The sequence below is a fragment of the Esox lucius genome, chromosome 23, assembly GCF_011004845.1.
Source record: "Esox lucius isolate fEsoLuc1 chromosome 23, fEsoLuc1.pri, whole genome shotgun sequence".
NCBI classification, from domain to species: Eukaryota; Metazoa; Chordata; class Actinopteri; order Esociformes; family Esocidae; genus Esox; species Esox lucius.
The window spans coordinates 24840907-24855995 of record NC_047591.1 but is presented as its reverse complement, the minus strand read 5'-3'; the positions used below and the strand labels follow the sequence as shown (position 1 = coordinate 24855995).

Here is a 15089-nt window from a genome sequence, read left to right as displayed (position 1 = left end):
CTCGGTGGATTGGGATAGAGACCACTAACTCTGCAGCCACAGTTCCTCCCTATCTCTCCGCATCCCGCTCTAGACCTCTCCATAGACCTCTCCATAGACCTCTCCGTAGACCTCTCCATAGACCTCTCCAGAACACCCTATCTCTCCTCATCCCTCCCCAGACCTCCCCTGACACATCATTCTCCGTTGTCTCCTCCCCTCTTCTCCCATTTCCCTCCACTCCTCACCATATCTATCTTATCTGCTATACTGTATCTTTAATCTGAGCCTAGAGAAAATACTTCATTCCCAAACATGGAAGGAAGAGAAATTAATTCCATGGCCTTAGACTCAGTTCTTACTTCCTGTGTTCCTTTGTTCCATAGTGTAGCTAGATCCTCATGGATGATCTAGTTGGCAGCAGTACAAGAGAGAGCATGAAGTATATGTCTAACACCACAGGGTTGTGATCTCAAGAGTGTGATACTCATCCTGGACGAATACTACTACTACTACTACTACCACCAATATTCCTAATTAAAATACTACTACTACTACTACTACCACCACCACTGTTACTATTAATACTGCCACTACTTCTGCTACTGCCAATAATCCTAATTCAAATACAACAACTAAAACTACTACTAATAACACTAACAATAATATCATTGCCTGTGTGAATAACAGTCATTCTGTTGATCACACTTCTGTCAATATAGTCAGCTTTTTGTCAAAACCTTCTATTGACCTGGTTTTTCTACTCGACATGGCTTCTGTATGCTGGCATAGAATCAGCATCATTCTCTGTAATGAGGATTACCAGGTTAAATATTTTAAAGATGCTCAGAGCAGCCCATTGGTGTACCTCTGCAGCACTGAAGGTCCTAAATCACATCATGTCTGTTATAAACAAGGGTTTTTTGTCCAAAACCCTTGACTCTGTCAGTAACATCACCCTGATCAATAGAAACCTGCAACTCTGATTGGTTCTCATGAATGCCTATCCTGCTTTGAACATTACTTCTATTGGATAGACCTTTCACTCTCTTTACCCACATCAGCCGCTTCAAATCAAGAATTGGTTTCTTGTGTCAAAACATATTTTACCCATGCTGGAAAATGTACTCCTGTAAAACGAACAATCCTACAAGTTATCAACATAACTTCCACGCTTGCCAGTAATATTAATCTCAGTAAATTAGATTTGGACTTAACCACAACTCCAGTCACCTTGTCCCCAGTGCTCCCTCCAAAACTCAGATCTCTATCTTTATGGTCCTGTAAACTGGCAAGACCCGCAAAGCCATACTCACTGGGATCAGCTGATCAACAGATTCCATTTAGGAAAATGTTGCTCTGTAACATCTGCCTATCCAATATAAGGCTGCTGTCTGGTACACTGGTCATTCCTGAAGTAAACTTTTCCTTTGGTTGTCATTCTTTTTATTTCTCTGTTGCCAGTGACTATAACAAATCGCTAAAGACTCTCCAACTGGTCATCATCTCTGTGTACTCTCACAGCTGCTCTAAGATCACTGCACCTGCTAAGCACCTTCTGTTTAAACGTCTCACCTTAAATGGTGTGCACTAGGGCTGCACGATATATCACTTCAGCATCAACATTGCGATGTACGAATCTGCAATAGTCACATCGCAGAACGTGCGATTTAGTAAGGTCATATGTCTACAATATATCTGTCTGATATAAGGTAATTTACTCAGATTTATGTGTTATTGGATACCCAGTTTATTTTTATTATTATTTTAAACACAGAGTTCGTTGCTGCACTTAGTTGGTGTGCAGGCTCTGCTTTCGTGTGACGAAATGATGAGCGAGGAACAGGCCAAAAAAACAGAAATTGAGAATTTGGTTGCAAAAAGAAATGCATCATCAATTATATGGAAATATTTTGGCTACAGACAGGATGATGTTGACCAAAAACAGTTACTTTGTCGAGAGTGCCTTGCAATTGTTTCCACAACACAAGGCAACACGACCAGTTTGTTTAATAATTTAAGGCGGCACAACAAATCTTCGTATGACGAGTGCAAAGAACATGCTTTGGCCACAGACTGCATCTTGCATCAGTTATGGCCAATTGCGCATTCTATTTTACTACTGTTGCTATTGCTATACTATTATTGTTACATATTATTACCTAGCAACCTGTTCTGAAATATAACAATTTTCATAAGTTTCATACATTTTAATTGTAGAGGATGGGGCTGGGGAAGAATGAAGGATGCAGACTGTCAGGTTGATAGCCAAAGCTCTTTCTAAATACATCCTGTACTTTTTCATATGCAATATATATCACAGAAAAACAAAATCACAATGTCGGTTATTTCCAATATCGTGCAACCCTAGTGTGCACCTATGTACATTAAATTCAGTGTACTTTAGAATATTTTTATGTACCATTCTTAGGCATATTGCACTTGTATTATATTTATACTAGTCAATACTCCTACCCATATTGTTCATATTACCCATTCCACACTCTTTAAATTGCTGTTAGTTTACATTATGTATATTTTTATTTTTGTTTGCTATATTTTTGCTTTATATATTTCTTAATTCTTACTGCGTGTGCCACGTCACAATAATTTTATTGTTCAGAATGACATCCTCACTGTTGTACAGCGTGTTACTTTACATTGCCTCTGTTGTACAGCGTGTTACTTTACATTGCCTCTGTTGTACAGCGTGTTACTTTACATTGCCTCTGTTGTACAGCGTGTTACTTTACATTGCCTCTGTTGTACAGCGTGTTACTTTACATTGCCTCTGTTGTATAGCATGTTACTTTACATTGCCTCTGTTGTACAGCGTGTTACTTTACATTGCCTCTGTTGTACAGCGTGTTACTTTACATTGCCTCTGTTGTACAGCGTGTTACTTTACATTGCCTCTGTTGTATAGCATGTTACTTTACATTGCCTCTGTTGTACAGTGTGTTACTTTACATTGCCTCTGTTGTACAGCGTGTTACTTTACATTGCCTCTGTTGTATAGCATGTTACTTTACATTGCTTCTGTTGTACAGCGTGTTACTTTACATTGCCTCTGTTGTACAGCGTGTTACTTTTCATCCCCACTGTTGTATAGCGTGTTACTTTACATCCCCTCTGTTGTATAGCGTGTTACTTTACATCCCTTTTGTTGTATAGCATGTTAATTTACATCATCTTTTTTGTATAGTGTGTTACTTTACATCCTTTTTTTTGTATAGTGTGTTACTTTACATCCCCTCTGTTGTATAGCGTGTTACTTTACATCCCCTCTGTTGTATAGCGTGTTACTTTACATCCCCTCTGTTGTATAGCGTGTTACTTTACATCCCCTCGGTTGTATAGCGTGTTACTTTACATCCCCTTTGTTGTATAGCGTGTTACTTTACATCCCCTTTGTTGTATAGCATGTTACTTTACATCCCCTCTGTTGTATAGTGTGTTACTTTACATCCCCTCTGTTGTATAGCGTGTTACTTTACATCCCCTTTGTTGTATAGCGTGTTACTTTACATCCCCTTTGTTGTATAGCATGTTACTTTACATCCCCTCTGTTGTATAGTGTGTTACTTTATATCCCCTCTGTTGTATAGTATGTTACTTTACATCCCCTCTGTTTTATAGCGTGTTACTGTGCAGCTATTGTGTTGAACATCTTATCAGTTTCCTCATCTACAGTTGTTTGACTGAAAGCAGCTACTGTTGTGCCGTTTTGTTCTATGAATTCCAATAGGGATGGCCAGCTGTTCCTGATCTAGTCTGGATTTACAGCTGTCCTCATCTCCTACCCCTGACCCTTCAATACCCCAAAACCTCTCTACTTCCCACGGGCAGTATCCAAAATAGCACCCTATTTAGTGCCCTTATTTTGACCACAACCCTTAGGGAAGAAAATACAGATACAACAGAATTTATATGCCCACATAATCAGAAACCTGTTGCTATAACATTACCTCTTCCATTTGGTGTACTGCTTCCCCTTGGAGCCTCTAGCCTTCAAATAACCCTTCAGAAAACGGTCCCTCTGGACTATCCCCTCTAGACTATCCCCTTTGGACTAACCACTCCCACTAAGGTAAATGAGCCTAACCCCTCCCTTTGATCTTTAAATGAGCCTTACCTCTCACACTGATGTGCACATTAGTCTTACCTCTCCCAATGAGGTGTAAATTAGCCCAACCCCACTTACTGGGTTGTAAATTAGCCCAACCCCACTTACTGAGGTGTAAATTAGCCTATTCCCTCCTACTGAGGTGTAAAAGAGCCTAACTCCTCTCATTAAGGTTTAAATGAGCCTAACCTGTCACTGAGTCTAAATTAAATCAATACATTTTCTTGTATGTCCTGATATCATCATTATGAGTGGTGGTTCTTCATTGCTCGTTGATTGGCAGCCTCAATTTTAGTTAGTGTGCATTAGAACTGGGGGTGAAGACAGGCCTTGGGTGTTGGGAGAGGGCTAGTGACCTTAATGAACTGGGGGTGAAGACATGTCTTGGGTGTTGGGAGAGGGCTAGTGACCTTAATGAACTGGGGGTGAAGACATGTCTTGGGTGTTGGGAGAGGGTGGGTGACCTTAATGAACTGGGGGTGAAGACATGTCTTGGGTGTTGGGAGAGGGCTAGTGACCTTAATGAACTGGGGGTGAAGACATGTCTTGGGTGTTGGGAGAGGGTGGGTGACCTTAATGAACTGGGGGTGAAGACATGTCTTGGGTGTTGGGAGAGGGTGGGTGACCTTAATGAACTGGGGGTGAAGACATGTCTTGGGTGTTGGGAGAGGGCTAGTGACCTTAATGAACGGGGGGTGAAGACAGGCCTTGGGTGTTGGGAGAGGGTGGGTGACCTTAATGAACTGGGGGTGAAGACATTCCTTGGGTGTTGGGAGAGGGCTAGTGACCTTAATGAACGGGGGGTGAAGACATGTCTTGGGTGTGGGGAGAGGGCTGGTGACCTTAATGAAAGGTCGATGCATGAGTGTCCTGTATTCAAGATCATCTGCAGAATCTCTCTTTTGGGACAGCCTAGCGAGGAGGATGAAAGCCAGAGAAGAGAGAGAGGTAGAAATGATATAAGGAGAACAGGAGAGAGAGGAGAGGGTGAAATAGAAAGCAGAACATGATGTTATATAGAGAAGAGAGTGAAATAGAAAGCAGAACAGGAGGAGGAGTGATATTGAAAGGATAACACAAGGAAGAGAGTGATATGGAACAGGAGAACACAAGGAAGAGAGTGATATTGAAAAGGATAACACAAGGAAGAGAGTAATATGGAAAAGGATAACACAAGGAAGAGAGTGATATGGAACAGGAGAACTAAAGTGAAGATAAGTTGCAGGTAGAATGAGTTAAGAAATCACCTCTTTCAGTTGTAACATGTTCAATGAACATATTGTTCCTTGAAGAGCCCACAAAGGCCCATATAAGCCAATTAAAGATCATTTTCTGAAAGGAGGAAGTGGATATACTTACTCTTGGGTTCCCTGCAGCTGAGACGGATGGAAAGATGAAAGAAAGGCTGACAGACAAAAAGAGGAAAAGTAAGAACAAGACAGAAAGACAGACTGACAGACAGAAAGAGGCAGACAGACAGACAGACAGACTGACAGAAACAGGCAGGCAGGCAGGCAGACAGACCGAGGCAGAGTCAGAGTCCTTGAAGGAGGTGATGGGCGAGAAGGAGGGAACAGAATGAATGACTTATTGCTGAAGAGGTTTGCAGATGAGAGGAACTCTTTAATCTGCAACAGTCCTGTCTCACAGTAAGGCTTTAATAAACTCAGCTCAGTAAATCACAGTACATTTAACAGGCTCATCGCACTGTGCTGCAGCACAGCAAATACACTTGATCTTAAACCCACATCTTATTATCCATTTAAGCTACTTATTTCTTTGGCAGCATTTATATTTCAGATTTAAGGGAAGCGTGTTTTTAAGGATCTGACAAACAGATTAGAACATTTGCCATGACTTGTGTTGTGGATTGTCAAGCACATGTTGTGTAGGTAGAAGTATTATCACACTGCAGTGGTTCTGCATTTCAGCTAAACGTGTTCAATCATAATGTCATGACACTTCAGAACCAGAATCTCATTTCATGGTAGAACTCTGAACTGGATTAGAACTGTCACTGGATTACCTTTAACACAGTGTGTGTCACAGTATTAGGCTTCCCTCTGGTATGATGTGTGTCACAGTATTAGGCTTCCCTCTGGAACGATGTGTGTCACAGTATTAGGCTTCCCTCTGGTACGATATGTCACTTTGTGAATCTAAAAGCCTGCCCCTCATCCCTGCTAATTTGCTTAAAGGGCCCTCCATTGTTGCTGACAGGTGTCTGACTGAGTGGCGAAGGGGCCAATTAACCCTTCATTTTCAGGAAACACTTGTGACCTGAATAATACAATTCATGTTCCACTCTTAAATAATTAAACAAGCATGACAATGAAATGAACAAATCCCTCCTGCGGTTTTCAAGATATGCGCCTATTCAGATCTGTAGTCGGGAGCTGACAGGCCTTTAGCCATTTCACTTGGACATACTGCGATGTAGAGCGTTCCAAGAGTACATCCAGACAGAAATGGAAAACATCACGACGTGTCCTGGTTTTTGTTCTTCCCACTTCTTAAGCTTAATGGGAACCAGAGTCATAATATCCTTCTTTCCAATGTTTGGGAATATAGGCTAGATGGTAGTCAGAATGGGAATATCGAGACAGGATGGGAATATCGAGGCAGGGTGATAATATTGAGGCAGGATGATAATATGGTGTCAGGATGAGAATATTGAGGCAGGATGGGAATATGGTGTCAGAATGGGAATATCGAGGCAGGATGGGAATAATGTGTCAGGATGGGAATATGGTGGGCCTGGACAGGATGGGTGGTATGTGGTAAGGTGGGGCGTGGTAAGGTGGGGCTGGGTGGTGTGTGGTAAGGTGGTGCGGGGTAGGGTGGGGTGGGACAGGGTAGGGCTAGGTGCTGTGTGGTAGTGTGGGGCGGGACAGGGTGAGGCAGGGTGAGGCAGGGTAGTGTGGGCGGGGTAGGGTGGGGCTGGGTGAGGCGTTGTTCGGCCACTGTTCCTGATCTGCGATGTGAAACGTGTAAGAAATTCAGGTAGAAATTCTTCAATGATCTCTCCTCTGGCCAAAATATGGTTCAGATTTAAATGGCCAGCACATTGGGTCTGTCTGAATGGGCCAGCTCACTAGGTCTGTCTTAATGGGCCAGCACACAAGGTCTGACTTAATGGGCCAGCACACTAGATCTGTCTTAATGGGCCAGCACACTAGATCTGTCTTAATGGGCCAGCACACTGGGTCTGTCTTAATGGGCCAGCACACTGGGTCTGTCTTAATGGGCCAGCACACTGGGTCTGTCTTAATGGGCCAGCACACTGGGTCTGGCTTAATGGGCCAGCACACTGGGTCTGGCTTAATGGGCCAGCACACAAGGTCTGTCTTAATGGGCCAGCACACAAGGTCTGTCTTAATGGGCCAGCACACAAGGTCTGACTTAATGGGCCAGCACACTAGATCTGACTTAATGGGCCAGCACACTAGATCTGTCTTAATGGGCCAGCACACTAGATCTGTCTTAATGGGCCAGCACACTAGATCTGTCTTAATGGGCCAGCACACAAGGTCTGACTTAATGGGCCAGCACACTAGGTCTGACTTAATAGGCCAGCACACTTGGTCTGTCTAAATTGGCCGTTGTTTCTGCTTTTCACTGACCTTTTGAGGGAAAGTTTTATCTAGTGCAAAAGATCCCAGCAGTTTTTTTTGTTTGTTTTACATGTGTTTATTCTGCATTTATATATTTCACATGTGTTTGTTGTAACTGCTTTTTGTATGTATTTATTATGCATGTGTATATTCTGCGTGTAGTATTTATTTTATATGTATTTATTCACAATGAAACATTCTACATGTGTCTATTCTACTTCAATGTATTCTCTGTGTTTCTGCATGGATTTATTCTGCTGTCTGTCATGCTTGTGTTTGATATTCTGACTTAAACACTGCATGACTAAAGCAACCTGAAGTGTCCAGGAAAGTGGCCATCACTTTGCATGTGTAATGTTTAATGAAATATATTAACAGCATATCTCTGTGGCAATCATTTCATGCTATGTAAAATGTAATATTTAGGAAAATGACATGCATGTTATTACGTGTTAATACATACAAAAACAGTCATGACATCATCATTATAGATGTTCTCAGAGTGTGACCAAAGGCCAAACAATGTAAAGCCTGTCCAGTACCTTTCCCATTTCCTTCTTCATCTTCTGCCTTCTTCTTCCATTTTCTTTCTTCTCACAGTGTTGCATGAGGATCCCTGCAGGGTTGAATTCTCAGGGTAAATTGTACGTATCAAACTGTGTAGTTGATCATATCATAACTCGTTGTTTTTAACAGTCCTCATCCACGTCCCAATGAACTGGGGCAAACTGGTCGATAACGCAATCAACATACTAGTCTGTAACATTCACATTAATCATCAATTCAAGAATGAAATGCATTCAAATCAATTTTCCCAATCATGAAGCACATACAGCTACGCACTCTATGGTAATTAACTGTGCAGTTTGCCCCTCTGATCTATAACACCAGCATTAATGTACTCATACATTCTAGGCAGTCAAGCTAAAGTTTTTTATTTTCATATAAAGCATTTCTACAATATTCATAAAAATTCTTCACTCATCAAAAGTGATTTCTCACAACAAAGAATTGTTGATGGAATTTCAATTTTACAGATGTCATGTTCACACAGAAAACAATTGTTGAGAACAATTATATTCTATAAGTAAATTTTTTATAGTACATTTCTTGAATAGATTTAACAAAGAGTCATGTATTTTAGAAAGTACTCCTCATTTCAGACACACAACAATGTCGATGACCATAACTACAGTAAAATGTAATAACAAAGGTTGTTAGAGATCTCTGTTCCCCTGTATTCAGTAAAGATCTCTATTCCCCTATATTCAGTAAAGATCTCTGTTCCCCTATATTCAGTAAAGATCTCTATTCCCCTATATTCAGTAAAGATCTCTATTCCCCTATATTCAGTAAAGATCTATATTCCCCTATATTCAGTAAAGATCTCTATTACCCTATATTCAGTAAAGATCTATATTCCCCTATATTCAGTAAAGATCTCTATTCCCCTATATTCAATAAAGATCTCTATTCCCCTATATTCAGTAAAGATCTCTATTCCCCTATATTCAGTAAATATCTCTATTCCCCTATATTCAGTAAAGATCTCTATTCCCCTATATTCAGTAAAGATCTCTATTCCCCTATATTCAGTAAAGATCTATATTCCCCTATATTCAGTAAAGATCTCTATTACCCTATATTCAGTAAAGATCTATATTCCCCTATATTCAGTAAAGATCTCTATTCCCCTATATTCAATAAAGATCTCTATTCCCCTATATTCAGTAAAGATCTCTATTCCCTTATATTCAGTAAATATCTCTATTACCCTATATTCAGTAAAGATCTGTATTCCCCCATATTCAATAAATATCTCTATTCCCCTATATTCAGTAAAGATCACTATTCCCCCATATTCAATAAAGCAGGGGTTAAAACTAGATTCAGTTGCATGGCAATTTTCACCACAAATTTACTGCAACCAAACACAGAACCAAACACAAAACTAAGCACAAAACCAAGCACAAAGAGAGACTGTATTTAAGAGTAGTAATTTTATACCTTTATTTCATTGACAAAATATCAACATATATTTGTAATTTATTTGTGGGAATAGTTGTTAATAGATATCCTAAAATAAACTCATTTATCAACCCATTGATAAACAAATTGGTGATTTTTGCCCATTTCTGTCTTGCAGACCGCTTGTTGCAGTTCAATTTTTTCATGACTTTAACGGTTTAATTATTTGATGTTAAATTACCAAGCTACTGTAGCTAAGCCCTTGGCAAAGATGTCCTTAATAAATAAAGTGAATACAGCTTAAATCAGTCTAACAGCAAACCTGTCTGACCCCCTACACTAACTCTACTGAACCCCTGACCTGTTTGACCATCTACACTAACTCTACTGAACCCCTGACCTGTTTGACCATCTACCCTGACTCTACTGAACCCCTGACCTGTCTGACCACCTACACTGACTCTACTGAACCCCTGACCTGTTTGACCATCTACCCTGACTCTACTGAACCCCTGACCTGTCTGACCACCTACACTGACTCTACTGAACCCCTGACCTGTTTGACCATCTACCCTGACTCTACTGAACCCCTGACCTGTCTGACCACCAACACTGACTCTACTGAACCCCTGACCTGTTTGACCACCTACCCTGATTTTACTGAACCCCTGACCTGTCTGACCACCTACACTGACTCTACTAAACCCCTGACCTGTTTGACCACCTACCCTGACTCTACTGAACCCCTAACCTGTCTGACCACCTACACTGACTCTACTGAACACCCGACCTGTCTGACCACCAACACTGACTTTACTGAACACTTGATATGGTCTGACCACCTACAATGACTCTGACCCCCTACAATGACTCTGACCACATACACTGACTCTGACCACATACACTGACTCTGACCACATACACTGACTCAGACTGCCTTCACTGACTCTGACCGCCTTCACTGACTCTGACCGCCTTCACTGACTCTGACCGCCTTCACTGACTCTGAGCACCTTCACTGACTCTGAGCGCCTTCACTGACTCTGAGCACCTTCACTGACTCTGACCGCCTTCACTGACTCTGACCGCCTTCACTGACTCTGACCGCCTTCACTGACTCTGAGAGCCTTCACTGACTCTGACCACCTTCACTGACACAAGTCCTCACTCAATGTGTATATTTATGTTTATACTGAAATGATTTTGTTACTATCTCCACTCTACCATTATTCTCATTGTCATTGGTGCAATTGTACATTTTACTTAATATGTTCATTTGTTTTCATAGTCAAGTACGAGCCTGCGAGTACAGTATTATGGTGTAGTTTGTGTGCTGTACACATAAGAATACAAAGATTTAAAACATGAACAGCCTCTGTTGAATTTGTGTATTAATAGATCTCTATCTCACTCACTCATTCAGTCACACTTATGCACTCATGTTTTAATATGATAAAGGCATTACACATTTGGCAAAATTGTTTTATAAGCAATTTACAGTGTTATAAAAGATATCAAATTATTTGAAGTTTAAATGGCAATGGACAATAAATTAAGAAATAAATATAGGTTGTGTTTAATATGTTGCTCTACTGGTGGCCCTTTTTTCAAGATATTGGTGCTGTGAATTCTTTATTTATAGGTCTTTAAGATCTATGTCATTTGTTAAGTTTTTCTCTAATGTGGTCATACCTTTGACAGGAGGTTTATTAAGTACAGCTTTGTTTCCACTTCATTTTGTGGGCCGTGTGCTCACAGCCTTCTCTGTCTGCCTGAGACAGCCTCTCCAAAGCCATGCTGAGTCTGTTTGGGTGTGTGGGTTCTATGCTTTGGATAGGTTGTTGGATTCAGCTCTGGATAGTTTGTTGGATATTTTGTTAAATAATTTAGCATAATTCTGCTTGTATTCTCACCTGGATATTTCCGTTTGGTCTCTCTGTCAATTAAATTTCAATGAAACGTAACAGGGTTTATTTTTATAGGAAAGTGGGGAATATAAAAGTTACCTTTCCATCTCTCTCTCTCTCTCTGTTAAGGAGCCCGGACTCAGTATGAACGTATGGGTGGGGATGTGACCATGCAGTGTGGCTCGTTGGACAGCGATGCCAGTGTGACGTGGAAGGTGAATGGGACGGATGTGAAGGCGCGCCATCGGGAGGAGGGTTCTAGACTCATACTGATGGAGGTGGATGTTTCTAACAATGGACTCTACAGCTGCTTCCAGAACCCCAATGGAGAAAGACGGGATCAGATCAACTTACGGATCGGCAGTAAGTTCTATTGATGAACACCCCTCACAATTCCTCTCCCTCTTCCTCCTCTTCCTCCTTTTTCTCCACTCAATTCAGTTAAATGAGATTCAGAAGGTGCTTTATTGGCATGAATGGTTTGTTGCCAATATTGCCAAAGCAAACAATTAATTTAGGCAGCGGTAGTGGCACTTATATTTCTGACCTGGCCCTGTAAGGGAATCAAACTCACAACCCCTGGCATTGCAAGCACCATGCTCTACCAACTGAGCTGCCAATAATGTGTGTGTTTTGGATAGATAGTTTGATTTGTTTGAGGTTTGTTATTGCTGGTCTAGTGGTTGAATGTAGCTGGTGTTTCTGGGCCAAGCCCTCTGAAGTGTCATTTTCTGAGTTACTGTGTTTGTATAACAATGTCTTGTGATGTTAATATTTTGGATCACAGTCCAACATGTAGTGTCTCTCTCTCAAAATGCAGTGCTACAGAGAGTCACCCTAGTGCTTTGGGGGATCTCCCAAATTCTGCCCTACAGTTAGAGGCATTTCTGTTAACACTAAGGAGGTTTTTACAGAATTACATATGTAATATTTCAGTAGGGGTTTTGTTCCAAGATATAGAGAGCAGAACATTTACAAGTATTTAGTATCGTATATGTTCCAAGTGGGATAATAGTTTTGCAGGTACAAATGGCTAAATTGCATTCTATGTGTGCCATCAAGGCAAATTTAAGGTGTAAGGTAGAATATGAGGTCCCCAAGGTGGACATGAGGTCCCCCAGAGATAGCAACAATGAGGTCCCCAAAGTAGACATGAGGTCCCCCAGAGATAGCAGCAATGAGGTCCCCAAGGTAGAGATGAGGTCCCCCAGAGATAGCAGCAATGAGGTCCCCAAGGTAGACATGAGGTCCCCCAGAGATAGCAGCAATGAGGTCCCCAAGGTAGACATGAGGTCCCCCAGAGATAGCAGCAATGAGGTCCCCAAGGTAGACATGCATATGTAGCAACTGTAAAAATGCAAGTATAATGGCAATAATAAAAGTGCAAAGAGGCCTATTGAATGTGCAAGGTGCATGTGCAACTGAAATGCAGAAATGGCAGCAGTGAGGTTCCCAAGGTAGACACATACCTGTAACAACTGAAAACTTTATCCTTTAAACTGTTATCAGACTTTGCAAGGCAGTGTCAGAGTAGGACAAAGGGAGCAATCCAACAAGTTCCCTGAGAGTTGGGGTTCTATCTTTAGTGATGGGTCACAGAGTTCTTTGGGTCACAGAGTTCAGCAACGTTACGGTAGATGGAAAGAAACTGTTCCTGAGCCTGCTGGTGCAGGAACGAAGAGACCTGTACCACCTGCCTGATAGTAGGTGGACAAACAGTTGGTGGCATGGGTGTGAAGTGTCCCTTGTGATGCCACATGCCCTGCGCAGACACCGCTTGCACTGGAGGTCTGCAATGGCTGGAAGCTGGGCATCAGTGATGTGCTGGGCGGTTTTCACCACCTGTAGCAGGGGTTTCAGATTGGCAATGGAGCAGCTGCTATACCAGATTGTGGTGCAGTAAGTCAGAATGTTCTTGATTGTGTTGCAGTAAAAGTTCACAAAGGGGTGTGATTGCATCTTTTAGACTTCCTGTTATTCACAAAGAGCTCCTTGGTTTTATTTGTGTTGAGGGCCAGGTTGTTAGGGCACCAGGCACTTGACCTCCTCTCTGTAGGCTGACTCGTCATTGTCACTAATCAGGCCTACCACTGTGGTGTTGTCTGTGAACTTGACGATGGTGTTGGAACTGTGTACAGGAACGCAGTCGTGGGTGAAGAGGAGGTACAGGAGGGGGCTCAACACAGAGCCTTGTGGAACACCAGTGTTCAGGATCAGGGTGGAGGGGGCTCAGCACACAGCCTTGTGGAACACCAGTGTTCAGGATCAGGGTGGAGGAGGCTCAGCACACAGCCTTGTGGAACACCAGTGTTCAAGATCAGGGTGGAGGTGGTGAAGTTGTCTAACCTGACAGACAAATTGTAATGGATGGGTATCTTTCCTACTGCATGACAAAACACCCACATTAGCTTATAGTCAGACCAAGGTATAACTGGTGGTGTGTTTCGTGGTTGTTGTTTTTCCAGGGGTGAAATGGCATCTACTTTCTTACATACATCGTGATGCACACTGCCTGTCTCATGTCATTTTATGTCTCTCGCCTCCTCTGTCTATAATCCTTATAACATGTGGTTCCAACCATGTGGCCTATGTGACGATCACAGTACAATTACACTATCAATGGACTTTGTGTGTGTTGTGAGACGGTCCTGTATAATGTTTTTTTGGTGATGTGTTCCAAATGGAATCCTATCCTAATCCTATAGTGCACTGCTTTTGTACCCTATATAGAGCACTATTTTAGACCAGCACACGGTTCGCCATACAGTATAGTGCACTATTTTAGACCAGCACATGGTTCTCCATACAGTATAGTGCACTATTTTAGACCAGCACACGGTTCTCCATACAGTATAGTGCACTATTTTAGACCAGGGATCTATTCTCTGGAGGTATTGGTAACTGTGTGTGATGACATAATGTTCATCCATACAACAGTCCGTGTTTAAATGTGTTCTTCTACTCCCTAATTAAATCAGACATTCAGAAAGGACTTGAGATATTTTCACCCATCTCTGAGTCAGAGCAAATTCTTTAGTATACTTTCTACAAGCTTGCTGTCATAACTGAGGTTAGAGGCAGGGACTAAGGGACTGATCCTTTATGGAGGACTAAATGTGCCATGCTGTTAAATATTTGTGCAGCAGCCGCCGAGGCGTTCCCAGTTAAAATGTTGTATGTGGTAATAATTAGATGACTGAAACGCTGTTGCTGCACTGTACAACACTAAAGTGCAATCCCAACAGATCAATATAACTGTAAGTTCCACCCCCAAAATATATAGTGATAATATAAATGTATTTATGAATAATAGCTTGTCAGTAAAGGCCTCAGTAGCTATCAGGTCAACAAGGTGGTCCAGCAATGTGTAAGTCCTTATACGAGAGGACGTCATTACTTTGAAAAGTGTGGAAAATGCAGAAAAGACACACACACACACACACACACATGCATAAAACAACACAAACACAAATAAACCAATACAAACATACACAT

At 41.6% G+C, this 15089-nt stretch overlaps 1 protein-coding gene across 3 annotated transcripts in view; it reads left to right on the top strand.

Annotated features, from left to right (window-relative positions):
• Positions 1-15089, top strand: part of cntfr (ciliary neurotrophic factor receptor) — a 214643-nt gene that overhangs the window by 106319 nt on the left and 93235 nt on the right. For 2 of the 3 annotated variants that reach the window (XM_020042725.3, XM_013140250.4), the window contains one exon: positions 11724-11957. In XM_020042725.3, coding sequence (XP_019898284.1) covers positions 11724-11957 — 234 coding nt within the window. Of the gene's footprint in view, positions 1-8319; positions 8364-11723; positions 11958-15089 lie in introns of all 3 variants that reach the window. The other variant, XM_034290113.1, reaches the window with a different exon arrangement.